The sequence below is a fragment of the Saccopteryx leptura genome, chromosome 2 (genome assembly GCF_036850995.1).
Source record: "Saccopteryx leptura isolate mSacLep1 chromosome 2, mSacLep1_pri_phased_curated, whole genome shotgun sequence".
NCBI lineage: Eukaryota > Metazoa > Chordata > Mammalia > Chiroptera > Emballonuridae > Saccopteryx > Saccopteryx leptura.
In genome coordinates, this window is record NC_089504.1 from 249162010 (window position 1) to 249180815 (window position 18806).

An 18806-nucleotide genomic window follows, 5' to 3' on the forward strand; every position below is an offset into this window, starting at 1 on the left:
TCTTCAACGGTGCTCTGGTCTGCTGAGAAGGTCTTGCAGTTAGAAACAGGATGGAATGGTGAAGTCTTATGGAACGCCTCCTTTGAGAGATAGGGCTTAATTTGGCCCTTCCCCTCCCTTGCATGTGGGCAAGACTTAGCGACTCACGTCTAAAGAGCTCAATACGGTAGGAGTGACGCTGTGTGACTTCAGAGACCGGGTTGCAGAAGACCTTGGTCCCCTTCCTTCTTGCTGTCTTGGACCTTGTATCCTGGGAAAAGCCGTGGGCCGTGTCATGAGGACACTCAGAAAGCTCTCGTGGTGGACAGCTGAGGTCTCCAGCCAACACCAGTGTGAGCAAACCAACCCCGGACAAGCCTCCCAGTGGCCGCTGCCCCTGGCCATCCTCACTGTGGTCTCACAAGACCCCCTGACTCAGAACCACCCAGCTCAGTGGCACTCCAGTTTCTGAGCCTTAGGAGCTGTGAAATAATAAATGTCCCCTGGGATGTCATCGTGTTGTGGGGTGAGCACATTTGAATAATGTTGGGGCCAGAAGGACACTCAAGCTTTTCCTTCGGTGGCTACTCATGCATGTGTCTTGGTCTTTTTCTTTTTTTTTAATATAAAGTCCTTTAAACATGTTAATGCCTGACTACAGCTGCTGAAGAGGTTTCTCCGACCGACCGTTTAAAGAGAAAGACCATTGAGAGGCCGCTAAAGGCACTTAATTTGTTCCGATCGTTTTAAACTTGGAGCAACATGATCTCGTGTCCACCTGGAACCTCACATCACCTTCTGTTCGCACGGGGCTCCCCCCCTGTTTGCACCGTGATGACAGGCTAGCCATTTCAGTTCCGACTTTTAAAAAGAGAAGGACTGGGGGAAAAAAAAGCGTCCCTCCTGCCCCGGATTGCAAGATGAGCTTCTAGACCCGGGGCTGGGACATGTGGCATTGTAAATGTTTGTTATTTCGGCATTGCCGGGAGGTGCGTCCTGGCGTTTGCGTCCATTTTCTGGAAGGATGAGGCTGCTCGTGGAAGAAGGAAGCACTAGACTTTAAGAAATGAGGTTTTTGTGTATTTTTCTTTTTCTTTTTTTGTTTTTTTGTTTGTTTTTTGTTTTTTTTGCCCGGCTCTTGGTCCTGATTTACTGCTCTGTTGGGCTCACCTCACATATCAGTTGAAATATGGTTCCATGGTGGTGGGAGTCACTGGCGTAGGAATGATGAGGCAGGGAAAATCATGCCCCACGTGCGCTGTAAAATACTGCAGCCACGTCATTCTAGACTCTAGTGCGGTCGTATTATACCTTTTTTTTTTTTTTAGTTGCAAGTAGAAGGAGCTTAAATCCGCTTAACTGACTATCAGGGAGATGCTTTGGCTCAGGTAGTGGGGCCACCGCGGGGGAAGCCAGGTCTTGGCGGAATGCGGGCTCTCCCGGGGTGTGTCCTGTGCTTAATTCTACCAGCTCCGAATCCCCTCTGTAAAGAGGCCGAGGGCCAAGCAACCCATTCTTTTCTGGGCCCCTTGAGACCCTTCTCTGTTCCTTAGTGGGGACCTTCTGGAAGGAGCGGCCGGGGGAACGGGTTAGGTCTCCGCTCTTTTCGTGACGAGCACGTTCCAGTTATGACTTCAGAGCTGGATACCATTTGAATCCCGGTGGTCTGACTTCCTGATTGTGACACCGTGGGCAGGTCCCTTGGCGTTTCCAGGGCAGTCCCATGACGGGTCACCTGGCGATGACGAGAGCCTGTCTCGGAGGGCCATGGTGAGACCTAAGTGGGACTGGCCCCTGGCACCATGCTCGGTGAGAACCGGGAGCCCTAGGGCTCAGGAGAAGGCCAGCCTGGCTGTGGAGGGAACCACGGCACCCCGTCCTCCTCTGGTGGTCGCCCTGGTTGGAATTATAAAAACAATTTATACTAATAGAAAACTGGTGGGGTTAGGTCTCCGTGGGGTTAGGTCTTCGTGGGGTGTGAGAGGAAGGTCCATACTCACTACCCAGGGCTCTGGAGAGCTCTGCCCCTGCTGGGATGTGTGAGGTTTTATGAAAAGGGTCTGCGTGGTGATGGCCAGCTCTCGGGCTGGAGGCTGGACCGGGGAGGTGTCTGCAGGGGGACTAGGGGCAGCATCCTGCTCGCCACTCCCACTGGGGGTTTGTGTGTGTGTGTGCGTGCATGTGTGCAGACATCACCCCAGGGCCTTTGCCCCTGCTGTTCCCCTCGTCAGGGACACTAGCCCTTGTCCTCCATGACTGAAGTATCTCAGCTAATGAGTATCTCTTTCGAGAGACCTCCCTCCCCAGCTCCACCTGGACCCACTCCCCCTTGCGTCCTCCTGTGGGTCTTCCTGTCTGCACGTCCGCCGGGACGGGCTAGTTGATGCCCTGACACCCGACCGCACCCTGATCTCAGTGGCTGAAAACAGTAAAGGCTGACTCCTTGTTCACCCTGTGAGCCCGTGGGAGTCAGCAGGGGGCTCTGACCACCCTCGGCCCTCAGGCGGCCATAACAGTGCTTGGTCATGACGGTCGCTGGCACTTGCAGCCGTGGGGGATACAGGTTTGCGCTGGGAGCTCAATATTCCTGTACAAACAGGGGAGGCAAAATGCGTTGTCAGCAATGGTCACTTGGCTGCAGCCACCCTCAGGTGGGCCAGAAGAGCGTCCTCCCTGGTGTCTAGTACGCAGGGCTTGAAGTATTTAGGGGGAGGTCACTCACAACTCCCAAGCTCCCTATTTGATAGAGGCCTTTTTTATTTATTTTTTTCATTTCTTTGTTGTTTTCTTCCGAGAGGGTGAGCAGAAACGTCATCGCCTCGCCCACCTCCAACCCCCGGCAGCTGAGAACGGCACTTGGCATGCAGCTCAAATGTATCTCACTGACTGTGTGGATGGTTGAGTTATGACCTCGAACTTAGAGACCCTGCCAGAGAGCGGGAGTCTGTGAAATGGGCAGAATTAGAGACGGGGATGGACAGCGGCTTCTGACGTCTTCCCGGGCGGGCTGACCTCGGGGTTCGAGACCGTCCCGACTTCTTCCGTGTCCAGTTCTCGCTAGGGGCTCATGCGCCTCCACACACGTGTCTCACTTGTGTCCTGAACGTGTGCTTCCCGGACCCCTAGCCTCTCTCCTGGGGAAGACTCCACCAGCCAGCCGACATCAGGGAGAAAAGAGCAGCTGTTTGTTTTAAGACCAGCTTCGCAGGCTCTGACTTTGAAGGGCTTTCTCTTGGCTTGGATTTAAGGCTGAGACCAAAACCAGCCTGCCACGGCCCCCCGAGCGGTGCTGTCTGTCTCCCAGCATGCTCATACCCCTCCCCAGCGGTGTGTGGGGGTGGTGTCTGTGTGCAGGTACACACTCATGATGATGCCAAGGGTCAGCCAGCCGAGTGGCCGTCCCACCGCAGCCGAGCTCCTCATTATTGCCGCCTGAGAGGACGCCACATTTCATTCTGTCACTTTGGGCCAATTAGCGGTCTTTTTCCTCCCAGGGTCTGACCTGGTGCTGACTCACATGGGACCTCATCATTATCCAGAGCCATCTTCCTTCCTGAGAACAGGAGCAGGTGAGACCCGGTGGAGGTGATCATGAGATTGAGGTATGGCGAGCACTGGACACCTTCAAGGTGCTGGTCCCTGGATCAAGTCCACGTCCGTGTCCCTGGAGCCCGTGCACGAAAGTCTTGGACCATGTCCTGAACCATCTGATTTTTTTGCATCTTGTAGTTGGGTACGGGAGCCACTTTGTGAGACAAAAATAAATAAATAAACAAATAAAATAAAAAATCCCGCAGTCTTCCACTATTTCCTATTATTTCGTACACAATTCTGGTTCGTACTCGATCCTCTGGACCAAATTAGCCTCTCCTTAGCCAGAGTACAGCTCACCTCCGTGCCAAGCACGTCAGAGTGAAATTCTATGCTATCTGCCCGATGGATGTCATCGGCAAAGGGGCAGTCAGAGGCGGCATGGGCACATGGCCTTTTCTTTTGTAATTGTGGTTGACTTAAGGCCTAATTGCTATAGAGTGATTGGCACATCAGAACAGTTTCGAGGCTGTCCTAATGGACACATGACAAGATCGCTGGGCTTCAATTCATCGGAGAGAGGATTCCTGCCCCATGAAGGACAGTGCCTCGCCGAGGGAGGGAGATTTACACAGTTCGGGATGACGGGGTAGCGTGGGGGGTGGGGGTGGGGCGCGCAAATCACTTCCATCGGATTTCTGCCTAGCTGATGTCTGTTTGAAGAGCTGCCAGCTCAGTGGAAGGTGACGAGAATTCAAAGGTGATTTTCTAAAAAACCCAAATGGCGTTCAGAAATGTCAGTCTCTTTGTGGGCTTGTCTTAATTCCACTCAATGCCAAGGTTAATGAGGTTAGAGATTCTGCTGGTTGGGTTTGCTTTTGAATAACCCAGAGTGTCTCTCTCTCTCTCTCTCTGTCTGTCTGTCTTCTTGTCTTTAGTCTTTTTTTCACTGGCTCCTGGTGGTATTGACGTGACTCCTGATGATTTGGAGATGCTTGGGAGTGGTCGGGTCAAGGTAGACATTTAGCTTCTTAGGGAGAGCTGGTAATGATCATTAGCACTGGTTACGCACCTTGGGAAAGTGGTCTTCTCGAGTTCATCGTAGCAGGTCCTGCCTCCAAGGCATTAGCATGGGACGTAAGACAAGCAAGTTCTAGAAACTGGCTGTCCAGTATTGGGCCTTTAGCAACACACTGTATTGCGCGCTTAAAATTTGTGAGGAGGGGAGATCCTATGGCAAGTGTTCTTACCACAGTTTCAAAAAAAATTAGCACTGGCAGTCCCATTTGTTTATTTTTCCTTTGTTTCTCTTGCCTGAGGGAATTGATCTGCAAAAAATATGGCTGCGAGAGGTGTCTGAGATTTTGCCGCCTGTGTCTTCTTCTAGGATTCTTATGGTTTTGCAATATGTGGTTAAATCTTTTATCCATTTTGGGTTTATTCCTGTGTATGGTGCACACTGGTGGTCTAGTTTTATTTGTGTGCAAGTACCTGTCTGATTTTCCCGGCACCATTTATTGAAGGAACTGTCTTTATATTTCATTGTATGTTCCTGTTTCCTTTGTTGAATATTAATTGACCTTATAATGGCGTGGGTTGGCTTTTGGGCTCTCTGTTCTGTTCCATTGATCAGTGTGCCTGTTCTTATGCCAGTGCCAAGTTGTTTGGATTACAGTGGCCTTGTAGTATCGTTTGTACAGTATCAGGTATTGTGGATGAGTGGATTAAAATGCTGTGGTCCATTTACCCAATGGAATACTACACGGCTGCAAAAAAGAAGGAAATCTTACCTTTTGCACCAACATGGATGGACCCAGAGGGTGTGATATTGAATGAAATAAGCCAGTCAGAGAAAGACAAGTACTGTATGATTTTACTTATAGGTGGAATCTAATGAACAAATTAAACAGATGAACAAAATAGAGACAGAGGCAGGGACACAGGGACCAGACGGCCAGCTGTCAGAGGTGGGGACCAGATACTAGAAGGTAAAGGGATTAAGGTCCCTCCCCCCAAAAAACGCCACATATATATAAAATCCATAGCCACAGACAGTAGTGCAGTGATAGCCGAGGGAAAGGGGAGTGGGAGAGAGGTGGAGGTCGACAAACTGGGGTGGCGGGATGGGAACAAAAGAGACTCTGCTTGGGGCACTGGGCACATGATGTTTCATTGCTTCACACCTGAACCTGTACCCCAACACGTTCAATAAGAAAAAATATATACAACACAATTAGCGTTGGTGGTCAGCAGCGTAGCGGGGGCTGAGGAGCCAGCCCCATGCTCACGCTCTCACGCTTGACAACTATACACACTAGAGGAGACGCAGAGGCCGCGACCTGAAAGGCGTCGTGATGACCAGAGTCAGCCAGCCTGGGAGCACGGGGTTGCATGAACTTCCCACTTTCTGACTCGGGAGGGCCCAGGCGGGGAAGCTGACTACCCCTTCTTCCCTCCTCGAGGGTCCAGTGTTGCCCTGGGGGGGTGTGGGGGCGATGAAGATGCCGCAGGTGAACGTGTACCTTGGGAGAGGGACGGACTGTGTGATGCGTGTAGACCTAGTCCGGGACAGACAGCTGTGCGACCTCACATGTGAGGACTGGGATGATTCACTCTGAGCTGTGGTGGTGAGTGGGTGCTCTGAGCGTCACAGCTCACACATTCATGACGTGTCCACAGAGCGCTTCCTGTGGGCTGTGGATGGTGTTGCAGGAATTGTGAAGAAAAACAACGCCTGCCATTGTTGTGTTTCCAGTCTAGTGGACAGAACAGCCCCTAGAAAAGGCAGATCAATAAGATACAGAATGTTCGGTGGTGGCTGGCACTCTCTGGGAAAAGCTGGGAGGGCGGCAGGTATGGCTGGAGTCGGAGACAGGTCTTTCCAAGGAGAAAGGAGACCTCGCTTGGAAGGCGGTGTCTCAGGCAAGTCCGGAAGGGGAGGTTGGACATCATGTGGAAGGTGGTCCAGGCGAAAGGGACAGCCGTGCGGGGACCTGAGGCCGAGGCATGCCTGGTCCTGGGGGAACGGGGAGGGACCTGTGCGGCTGGTGTAGAATGACAGAGCTCCGTGGTAGCAAACCTGTTGAGGGGAGGAACGGGCATTTGGGCCCGGAGGCTGGTTGTGGGGGGTCCGCAGGGATCTTTGTGGGGACTCTGGCTTTTACGTGAAGGAGATGAGAAGTCCTCAGGGATTCTGAAAAAGAGAGTGGGGACATCTGACTTCAGACCTCATAGGAGTGCTCGGGCTGCAGTGCAGAGAGAACAGGGTGTGGGGGGCACAGGGAGAGGCAGGCAGTCATCGAGGGGTGACTCCATTAACCCGGGCCAGGGGGCTACTGGCATGGACTAGAGCACACATCATGGACATGAGGCAGTTAAAGACATTTTAAAAATATGGAAAACCTATTTTCCAGGTAGAACCGATGGGCTTTCTGGCCAGGTCGGATACGGGCTTCGAGGAAAGAGGAGAGTTTACGATGACCGAGGCTTTGACCCAAACAAGAGTGTACAGAGTTGCCTTTATGGCGACAGGGAGGGGGTGCAGGGTGGGTGGTGACCTTGGGGGAGAGCAGAAGTTCAATGTCACGTTTGAGAAGCCTTTTCATACTTCCCTGGGGATGCTGAACAGCGGTCGGATAAGTCTGGGATTTGAGAGAAAATTCCAGGCTGTAAGTGTGTGAACGTTACAATTCTTGCACCTTCTGACTGTGCCCCTTGGAGAGAGCTGTGCGTGCCCCTGTGTTTCTCCTCAGACGTCTGAGGTCTTTATATTTTGTTCTGGGTGGAGGAGGCGTCCTTTGGGTCTGTGTTCTGCAGATGGGTCATCTGAGCCCTGACCTTGGTGGCGTCAGCCCCAAACGCAGCCCCAGCCGTCCCAGTGTGATCGTCCCCCTGACGGAGAGCCGGTGTGTTCTTCGGTGAGGCTGCGGCTCCTGTCTCAGCAGGAGACACAGGACTGGGGATACATTGGTGCTGATGGCCAGCATTAGCTGGACCCTGGTGACCAGGGTGGCCTGCAGGGGGCCTGGACTTACAGGTGTCCTCGGCGGCCACCTGGAGGGAGCCAGCTGACCAGCCTGCACACAGGGCGTGACCCCAGGACCCTGGCTTCATTAGCAGCTGCTCTCACTGTCGGGAGCCAGGCCGCCCGCCAGGCAGTGGCCAGGTCCCCACTTAATGAGGCCCCTTCCCAGCATGAGGCAGAGGCCCCCTGCGTCCCACGGCAGGAGGAAGTCAGAAGCGGGCTCTTGGGAGAGTGGTTCAAGTTTGCTGGGTGTGAGTCTGCTCCTCACTCCCCACTGTCTGCGTCTCGGCCCCACCCAGAGCTGGGGACACGGCCCTGTCTCAACAGATGTGCAGGTGCGAATGAGTGGGTGTGACAATCGGTCTTTCCACCCTCGGCCCTGGAGTCAGAGTGATGGTGACCCCTGGAGCTGTGTGGCCAGCGTCAGCCTGGGTTTTGCCGTGCTTCGGCATCCGTGTGGCTTACCTCTTCTCTGCTGGGCGTGTGGGAAGATGGGGCTTGCTGGCTGGTCCCCATAGTCAGAGGGGACTCTGTGGCTGGTGCTGTTGTCCTCACCTCCTGGCTGTTCCATGTCAGGGAAGAGAAGGACCTGTGCTCCTCCGTCCCTTTGGGTCAGATATCACATGCTCTCTGAGCAGAACCGAGCATACAGTGTGCCCTGTGTGAGTCAAAACGAGGCAGAGAATGTCTCGTGTTCCCACTTGAAGACACACAGAGTATCTCTGGGAAAGCAATAAGAGAATGAATAACGACTTGGGTTGGCTGCAGGGTGGGGAGCAGGGGGTCTGGGGCCACAGCAGGAGGAAGATGTGTCCCTGTTCCCTTCGTCTGTACTCTTTGAGCGTTGAATCCTGGGAATGTGTGATGTGTTTGGAAGTTAACGTTGTAACACGAACATTGTACAGTGGTACCTTGAGATATGAATTTAATTCGTTCTGTAACCAAGCTCGTAAATCAGTCAACTCGTATATCAAACTGCTGATACTAGACCCATGCGCCAACGTGCCAACTAGCGGCAGCTTCCCGAATCACGACTCGTATCTCGGAATTTTGCCTGTATCTCGAACAAAAGTACAGACCGAGTTGCAGCTCATATCTTCAAAATTCATATGTTGGTCTGTTTGTATCTCAAGGTACCACTGTAAATCAAAATACAGATGCCCGGCTTCGTCACAGGGGCCCCCATGGATGCTGACCCCGCGACCTCCGCGGAGAGCTAACGGGACCGCATTCCAGAGCCCACGGTGGCGTTCTCTCTCGTGTCAGGCGGTGGACCTTTCCCCCGTAGGGACCCCGGCACGGCAGTGGCGTTCTCTCTCGTGTCAGGCGGTGGGCCTTTCCCCCGTAGGGACCCCGGCACGGCAGTGGCGTTCTCTCTCGTGTCAGGCGGTGGGCCTTTCCCCCGTAGGGACCCCGGCACGGCAGTGGCGTTCTCTCTCGCGTCAGGCGGTGGGCCTTTCCCCCGTAGGGACCCCGGCACGGCAGTGGCGTTCTCTCTCGTGTCAGGCGGTGGGCCTTTCCCCCGTAGGGACCCCGGCACGGCAGTGGGGTTCCACGACCACTTTGTATGCTGAGTTTTCCTCCAGGTTGGCGACAGGAAGAAGAGAGGGAGACCTCCCCAAGAATGATACCGAGGAAGTGGGCGCAGGATGATTCCTGGGTCGGTTCCTGGAAAGGTCTCTGGGACGTTGTCAGGAAGAGCGAGGCGGACGGGAAAGAATTAATCGTGGCAATTGTCTTAACCGTGTTCAGGCTGGTCACGGCGACACTGATGGAACCCAGTAAGTCGAGAGCTTGGCTGAGCTGTTGGTGTGAGGTGTGGTCGCAGGCTCAGCTGTGGGGCCATGGAGGGGCCTGGTGTGTCCACTCATTATCAAGACATATTGTGTCCAGCTCTGGGAAGATGTTGGTAAGCAAAAATAAGGTCACCCTGTTCCTGTCTGCTGGGTACTTAAAAACAGAAAGAAAGGAAGATGGTGTCGTTTTTCCGTGGTTGGAAAGAGAGTGGGCCAGTGGGTTGGCTGGCTCATTAGGGGCCTGTTTCAGAATCAGGTGGGGGGAGTGTCTCAGAGCCCAGACAGCAGAAGAATGCACCCGAGGCTTAAACAGGAGGAGGGTAAACCGACGAAGAAAGAGCGTGCAAGAGAGAGAGAGAGGAAGAGAGAGAGAGAGAGAGAGAGAGAGGAAGAGAGAGAGAGAGAGAGAGGAAGAGAGAGAGAGAGAGAGAGGAAGAGAGAGAGAGAGAGAGAGAGAGAGAGAAAGAAATGGCGATGGCCACTTTCTATTTTTAAGGCAGCGGTTCTCAACCTGTGGGTCGCGACCCCGTCGTTCGACCCCCACCGGGGTTGCGACCCACAGGTTGAGAACCACTGTTTTAAGGAAAATGTTCTTTGATTAGGAAGAAGTCTGGGAGATAATAGAACACCCACATATTCATTGAACTAGCCCCCACCCCCCAATTGCACCTGTTTTCATCAAACTAAAAATAACAAAAGTCCAGATATCATCGAAGCCCTTCTGTGCCTTGCGCTGATCTCTCCCCTCTCCGAGGTCAACATCATCGTCGCCACGCCCATGCTTATGACTTTTACATCAGCTGTACGCAGAGCAGTTGCACGTGGGTCACCGTGTTCAGAGAAAGGACTCTGTTAGGCGTGCCCTTTGCTAACTCCCTCCGGGTTCCGCTGGACTTGAGCCCGTGGGTGACGCCCCAGGAGAGGCGCGGGCACATGGAGGCCAGAGCACTGTGTTGTGTTTCCTCTGCACCCCTCTGTGGTTTGGCCGTGGCTGTGTCCTTCTCGCCGGTGCACACGCCCCACCCCGTGTACCCTCCCTGGCTGCAGTTCTCACCAGGTCCCTGTAACCGCCCCTCCACCTTGACCTTCAGGCTGCGGGTTAATGGCAGCATCCCGCTGTGGCCGGTTTGCTGGGGTTTCGCACCCTTTGTTGGTTACCACTGCCCTGCCCCCATGCTTGGAAATGGTCTCTTTTTACATTTTGTGGGATGATCCCGTCCAGTTCCTGGTGGGCCCCAGCTGATACGGTAATGCGGTCAGAAAGTCTCACAGACTGTTTTCTCCTGGGGCCCTTGCTGACCTCCTCCTCCTCATCTCTGGTCCCGTAGCCCCCTTGTCTGAAACCGTGTGACCACGCCGATGTGCTTGGTGATCCGTGAGCATGGCAGAACTCGACCGAACCCCCGTCTCCCCATGAACAGATCTTTTTCTGTGGTCTCTGGATGGTGCATTGGGGAGCAGCATTGAGTGGGTGTAGATTAGAGGGACCTGGCACGGCTGGGTTCACATTTGATGAGGAACACGCAGGTGCAAGCGGACTCAAGTGGATGCAGAAGGGATGTTCGCTCTGAGGACACAGCGGAGTCGCGTGGGACCCGGGAGGAGCAGCACCACGGTGGGTCCTGGGGCTGGATGGGAAGTAGAGCCCCTCTGGAGAGAGTTACATTTTCATTCCCATCTCTTCTCTGCCCTTTCACGCCGGCATTTTCCCTTTGGGTCTGGGTCGCTGTGCTGGAAGAAGCCACTGCCACTTGTTAACGATAAGTAGCTCTATTTGAAGAAACATCCTGGGCCAAGTCTGGGATGTTCTTTCCTTCTTTCCTCCCTCCCTCCCTCCCTCCCTCCCTCCCTCCCTCCCTCCCTCCCTCCCTCCCTCTCTCTCTCCCTCCCTCCCTTCCTCTTACTCTTTGTATATATACATATTTTTGTGTGTTTATTTTAATTTTATTTAGAATATTAAAAGGGAGACATTGCTCAATATCGCATTTGAACCGTTGATGGTGTTGTGTGCCCATCACCCGAGGTCAAATCATTTTTCATCACCACAGAAGGATTTCCTCATAGGATTTCCCATTCTTGGGAAGCATCCCTCATCCAGCTGAAGTCGGGGCTCGCCGCCGTGTCCAGAGCTGGGACAGGGCCCTGGGTCTCCTGGGAAGGCCCAGGCAGGAGGGCACAGGCAGAACAAGGAGTCACCCGTGAGCCAGAGACCCTGCTCACAGGGCAGCGACGAGGAGGTCAAAACCAAGACGTGTTTTCTCCGGCGATCAGAAAAGGCTACAGGGCCCAGGGGCGGTAGGGGGCATGTAGCTCAGCAAAATGTCCCCAGCCTCACGGAGAGGTTCCATCTCATTCAAGAGGGTGTCACTCTGCTTCCCCTGCTGGTGGCCACGTGGGAAGGAGGGAGAACATCGCCTGCTTTTCCAGTTTTTCCAAAGAAGCCAGAAGTGCCACGTTTGGGGTGCGGATGCCCCGGGACGGGAAGTATTGGCGGCTGACTCAGGTTCTGGGAGCCGCGGTGGTGTGGGTGGTCCGTAACGTCTGCTCTGGACCTGCAGCCCGCAGTGTAGCCGCGGGGGGTTCTGTGCACCTTCCTAACCAGACGGGAGGTCACGAAGGAACCCCTCATCGTGGACCACTCCCGTGGGACGTCGTCCTAGGGTCTCCTTTTTTTCTTTTAAGTTCTGTATAAGGAATTTGTTGCTAGGATGTCGGGAAGCCAAACCAGGGAGGAGAGACGTTTTGAGCCTGAGAGATGATATGTTTCTGCTCTAGACTGGGAGCTCTCCAGTATTTTTAGACCTTGGACTGCCAGTCACCGCCTGAATCTGTGACCTGAACCATCCCCTCTCCACGGGGAGCTCAGGGGCGGCAGCGCCACCTTTGATGAAGCAGAGACAAAGAGGCGGTGGCTGGATTTTGTGAAATTGTGGAAGGAGACGGTGTATTCTGAGAGCTGGGCCCCGAGTCTGTTATAAAAAGAGCGGCCCGACAGGCAGAGAGACAGACCACAGGGCCTCTGCTTGCTGAGGGATTGGCGGGCGAGCGGGGCGGGGGGGGTGGGGTGGAGAGTCACGAGGTAGAGGGAGGCATGGCCGGAGGTTGGAAGAGGCTCTGAAGAGGGATGTAAAGTTGTGGAGGTTGTAGCTGTTGGCTGTTTGTACAAGCCCATTCTTTGCTAAGACCAGACTGAGTGAGTCCTGCTTCCTCCAGGAAGCCTTCCCTGATGCACCGATTTCTTTCCCCTCAACGCCTGTGCCACAGTCTCTCTTGTTTCACTGAACTCAGATTCATTTGGGATCCCGCTCAAACTGTTGTTTGATGGTCATTGATTCATTCAACAGACATTAATGAGGACTGCTATGTCCTAGACAGTGTTGTAAGTGCTGGGCCAATGGTAGTGAGCAAAACAGGCAGAAATTCCTTACGAGAGAGAGAGAGAGAGAGAGAGAGAGAGAGAGGGAGAATGGATCACCACAATCACTTAGTCACTTAGCCTGTTAGAGGCTGAGAGCTCTGGAAAACTTAGAGGAGAAGCCTGGGGTCAGAGTGGCAGGCGTGGGAGGTGGGATTCTCAGTGGGGTGGCCAGAAGGCTCTCTGTTGGGCAGGTGCTATTTGCACAAAGATTGGTAGATGTTCTTTTCCATTTAGCACCTTGTGTCCATGCTAATGGTCTGCAATACATTTTTTCCCATGATTTTTTTTTAATACTTAAAATAGATTGACTCATTTAGTCAACAAACGTTGGCTGGGGAACTGAGGTCTCCTGCTCACCCCCCCAGCCTCACCCCCTGAGCTCGGCCCAAATGTCAGCTCCTTCCAGAGGTGTGCCCCGAATGCCCTCACTCTGTCTCCTGTTGTGCTTTTTAGGTCCTATTTCAAAATTAAAATGATTGTCAAAATAAATCAGGTGTATTTTTTAATTTAAAGAAAAATGGAAAAAGTATATTTAGCTTTTTAAAAAGACGTGTGATTCTTCTGTTTTACTTTGAGGGTAGTATTCGTTTACTGTGACCAGGACCGACCTTCTTCATTTGCGTGACCAAGGAGACGGGGGTCTCCTCTCTTGTGTCTGCGAAGACATTCCCGGCGCCCAACACGTGAGGAGCGCTCAGTCAGCGTCAGCGGGGGAAGCACTGTCCCCTGGGCCAGTGTGACCAGGGTGTGGCCACAGCTTCTGGCCTTTGAGGAACTCGCATCCGTATATTTAGCAGTCTTGCTCCTTGGTATTTACCCAGAGGATGTGGAGACTTGTTTCCCCCAACCAGGACGTCTTCCTGTCGGTGATGGATAAATGAACTGCGCTACGTCCATACCGTGGGCTGACGTTCGGTGCTCAAGAGCAGTGAGCTGTCAGGGGGTGAGAAGGCATGGAGGCACCTTGGGGCCACGTTCCCGAGTGGGAGACGCCCACCAGGAATGCCTATGCACCGGGTGACCCCAGCCGTGTGGCATCCTGGAAAAGGCAAAGCTAGGGAGACCGTGAAGAGGTCAGGGTTGTCGGGGGCAGGGAGGAGAAGGAAGGATGGACAGACAGAGTGCAGAGGGTGCTCGGGGCAGTGACACTGCTCTGTATGACGTTACAAGGGGGGACCCACGACATTATGCATTTGCTCAGACCCACAGAATGTACAACACAGGAGCGAGCCCTCGTGTCAACTCTGGACTCCGGGTGACGGCACCGTGGCCATGTCAGTTGTAGCAAATGGACCATCTGGTGGAGATGTTGATGGTGGGGGAAAGGCTGTGTGTAGGGGGGCAGGAGGTCTATGGGACATCTCTGTACTCCCCCCTCGGTTTTGCTGCAAACCTAAAACTACTCTAAAAAAAGTCTTTTTAATGAGAAGAACAGTCTGACAGTGGAGAAAGACGCATCTTCTCCAAGCAGAGGCTGTGTAAGGGTCTTTCCCTGGCCAGGCAGAGGGGTGGGAGAATGACTGGGGGCTCCTGGTCTCCCAGAAGGCAGAGGACACCCCTGAAGTTTTTCAGGGCATCCCGCTGAGCCTTTGGGGTTGGTTGCACGAGTTTGCAGATGTGTAAGGAGTTCCAGCGCTTTCCCAGGTGCCGAGCCTGCCGCTGCTGTCGGAGCTGCAGTGGTCCACGGGGCCCACGGCTGCCCTCCGGGGCGCACTGTCCAGGGCGGGGTCGGAGGGCGGCCTCCCGGTCTGTCCTGTGAGCTGCCCGCGGTCCTGCTCTGGGCACCCACACAGAGCCCTCCTTGTTCCATATTCACCTTGCTCTTGGGTCTCAAAAAAATGCTCGGACGTAGGCTCGTAAGAAAGAAACTGAGGCCCTGAGACTCGAGATGGCCCCTCTCTCACTCCATTCCTAGATGAAGCCCAGGTGGGGAGAGCCTCAGCCCCACAGCCTGGTGGCTCCGAACCATCTAGAAGTTTGTGGGGAGAAAAATAATATGCGTAAGCGCCGCAGCCTCCTGGAGAGGTGTCCAAGCTCTTACACTCTCCATGTGACTCTGTATTTCTCCCTCCTTCTCCCTCTTCCTCCCACCATGCCTGCAGAACAACTGTTATTTTCATCAGGAGAGATCTGCTGAGGAATGGCTGGGGGTGGTTCCCCTGGAGCGAGCTGCTGGGCTGGGCCCCATGCTCCTCCCCGGCCTCCTCCCCGCCCTCTTCTCTCCTCCTCCCCACCCTCCTCCCCATCCTCTTCTCTCCTCCTCCCCACTCTCCTCCCCTCCCCCCTCTCTCTTCCTCCTCCTCGCTGACATGTCTAAGCTGTCTCAGCCTCACATCAAGGGTCCTGGGCGGAGGCTCAGCTTTTATTAAATGACAGGTCTCCGTGGGAAACAGGGCTTTTGGGAAGCAGGTCCTTTTGGGAGGAGACTGTGTGCTCTAGTTTGAGTGAGAAACAGTGAATGCCTCCTAATACACACATGTGCATACACACACCTGCATGCAAACACATGCACATGTGTATATGCACACGTACTACACACACCTGCATGCAAACACATGCACACACGTACACGTAACCACACATATGCAGATGTGCACACAATATACATAACTACACACATGCACACACACCTGCATGCAAACACATGCACACATAACTACACACACGCACACACATGCGTGCACATGCACATATGCACACACACACACACATTTCTCCACCCCAGGGGGAAAATGTCTACTGACTATTTCGGGTTCCCTCACTCCTCAAAGGCAGCTGGTAATTACGGAGAGAACCAGGAAGCACTTTTCTGAAATTGAAAGGCTTATCAGGAACAGATCAGGAACAAGTGAAAGTAATAGTTATAAACTCATCTCCTTGGAAATGGACTCATTAGCAAGCACACCAGTGGCTGGACTCAGGCCAATTCCTGTGGCGGGTCCAGCTCACCACCTGGGAGGCCAGAGAGGAGCAGGAGGAGCCACGAGCCCATGTTTAGGAGGGTCCAGCCTCACACAGACATATTCCCCCCTTTGCCCCAAGATGGGCCACTTCTGTGCCCTGAGACCAGAGTGCAGACTTCTTAGGATAAACGGCTGATGACAGAGAGAGCTGCCCTCCTTTTTCTCTCTCACCGGATCTCCCCGCAACGAGAAATTGAAGTTCTAATCTGACCTGATAGGCTCATGCAGTTTGTCTAGGGGATTCAGCCGATGGGTATGTGGGGAACTCCTGAGACCACCCAGGGGACTTTAGAAGGTGGCAGATGGGGAAAAGGCGATGTCTAAAGCCGAGAGCTCAATGCCCGAATTCCTAAAATGCCTTTGGAACTTCAAAATGCAGCACTGAACCTCTTCTTTGCCCTTTCACTAAAGATGCCCAGGTGCATGGGGTCCCCTGGGAGGAGCTTCCCATGTGTGCCCGTCGCCCCTCCCATGAGGCCAGGACCCCTGTTCAACACACATGTGTTCTCTCCCATTCAAAACGGCATTACAGACTGATACTGGAGCATTCGTAGCTCCCGCGTACCCATGCCCAGGTGGGCTCACTGGGAACACCTGACTGTGTTTGCCCCTGGGAGTCCTGAGACCCTTCCCGAACTGTGTCTTGGGGGACTGTGGTATCATCCCGCTGTGTCCCCATGGTACTCTACTCGGTGAGTCATGAAGCAGGTTCACGTTCATCACTCATTTTATTCTTGGAACTCTCCTGAGCACCTAGATAGATAGATAGTTACTCACCCATTTCCCAGATGAGGAGACCGAGACGGGAAAGGTGTAGATGACCTGCCCAGGGTCACAGCAGGTTGGTGGTTCTCTCTGCGCTGTTCAGTGTGGCCTTAGAACCCCTGAAATGAGGTTGATATGATTAAAGGAACGGAAATTTTAATTTGATTTATTTATGTATTTTAGGAAATTTCACCCCAGTACAAATAGCCACTTGTGGCAAGGGTCTACCATGTTGGACCGAATGGTACCTACATTTCTTAAAAACCTCCGCTAAGCGGGAGAAGGTTGGATGTGGGCAATTCTACGTGGGGTCGGGGTGGTTCTGTTCTGTGTAGGATTCCCTACCAGGGGGGGCCGTGTGCCTTGGTTCTGTCAGCACCTTCGCGGTAGCTGAGTGTTGTCCCCGGTACCTCTAGGCCTGTGTGCAGGGCAGGCACCTGGGCGTGCTCTCCGCCCCAGCCTGGAGTCCTCCGCGGGAGGGAGCTGTCCATGGTACGGCACGCTGTTGGGCAAGCTGCCGGCAGCAGGTTCTTTCCTTAAGCTCTTTCCTCACCAGTGAGACTTGGGGGTCAGAACTCTAGACCCTGCCCAGACCCCAGAAGGCAAGGCAGGGGCTTCCCAGCTCATTTTGGGCCAGGCAGGCCCATTGGCAATTGGCAATAAAGGCATAAGTTGTTGGTGTGACTCGGACCAACTCGGGAGCTGTGACCTCATGATCATTCAGCTGTCGTCGTCCTTGGGTCTGGGTGAAGCTGGATTCAGAGTGACAGGCATGGGGACTTTCAGGGGTTATGCTCCAGTCTCCTGCAGCGTTGCTTTGTGTTGTACCTCTCTGTCCCATAACTTCCGTCAATGCAATAGCCAGCATTTTCCACGTCTGTGAGTGATGAGGGGCTCCTGTATGTAAAAATATTGAGAACAACATGTGTCCTTTTCACTTATATGTGACCCATCTGCTGTATTTCCCCTATACACGCACGCACACCCACAGTCATCACTCCATGGATTAGGGCAGGTGGGGGTCTCCTACCTCACACCTCTTCCCACTTCAGGCTGACAAATTGAAGACTCAACTGTTACCATGTCACTCACAGTTTGTGCGGTCCTTTCCCATTCTTGGTCTTAGGATGCCCAGGAGGTCACCACTATCCTCTCCAAATCCTAAAGCTCAGAGAGTTTGACCCACGTGCCCATCAACACACAGCCCAAGTAGAATAGAAGTAGAAATAAAACTGGATGAGCCTCATAATTGGAGTAACAGCAAAAGTAAACAAAGGCTTAGGGACATTTCTGAGTGGTACTTGGATGGTGGGTTTGGGGACAGCTCTGCATGGTGTCACTCAAAGAAGATGAGCTGCTTCCTGCCAGGCCCCGACAAAGGGTTGTCACCCATTCTGCCATCGATGGGCAACCTGGGAATTGGGGTCTGTTGACCCCGCTGTGTGACTTGTCGAGGTTGGCTGTCCTTCTGGTTAGCAAAGAGGAACGTGGCAGTTTATTGCATTCTTGACATCCTGCGGAGTCTTGGGTTTTAAGTCACACTTTGACGTGTGCTTGTTTTTTCCAGAGTGAACGGCTCCATCTCCGAGATCTTGCAAGTGGACTTCGGAGTAGACAACAGCAGCGACCTGGCTGGGGCCCAGCCAATTACGTGGCAAGTGGAGTACCCGGCGGAGGACTCCGTGAGCGAGCTGGTCGTCTCTGAGATCTTCGTCAGCCAGACCAGCTTTGTGGGCATCGTCCCTCTTGCAATGGTGAGAAGCTCCGCCTTTGGGAGAAGTATCGCGGAGTTTTCTTTGAGTGCTTTTAAGATTGGACAAATGTGCTGCATTCTATAAGCTGTTACTTCCTGTGGTGTTTAAACAGGGAAGGCACACGTAAATTGTGTTGGATTAGCTCCTTTCCACATGCCTCTTTGGAAACTATTTAGGGTCTACTGTGTAAATTGATTTTTATTTGTGGATATTGTTGAACTGGTCCCCGGGGAGGTCCTGTCCTTATTGTCTTAATCTGTGTCTGTATCAGGACCAAGTATGGCACGGAGTGGGGAGGGTTTCACAGAAAAGCACTGGGGGTGCGTGGTGGGGACAGATCCTCTCTGTGCTGAGCGGCCAGCCCCTGGAACCGGCTTTGCCCTGAGGGTTCCCAGGTAGCTTGGGGATTGGTACATTTTAAAATGCAGAGAGACCAAAAGAGTCCTTTTTGGGAACTGACCCGCTGAATCTGGAGAGCCTCCCAGGGTCCATATGTCCATCCTGTGTTTTTGTTTCATTGGCCTGGAGGGGACCAGATTTCTTGTCTGAGCTTGGGGCTGAAGCTCTGTTCATGAC

General features: G+C 53.4%; 1 protein-coding gene across 1 annotated transcript in view; it reads left to right on the top strand.

The window, feature by feature from the left end:
- The window catches only part of TMEM132B (transmembrane protein 132B), a 235284-nt gene that overhangs the window by 178513 nt on the left and 37965 nt on the right, over window positions 1-18806 (top strand). The window contains exon 4 of the mRNA XM_066371179.1: window positions 18044-18230. Within this exon, the coding sequence (XP_066227276.1) occupies window positions 18044-18230 (187 nt within the window). The remainder of the gene's footprint in view (window positions 1-18043; window positions 18231-18806) is intronic.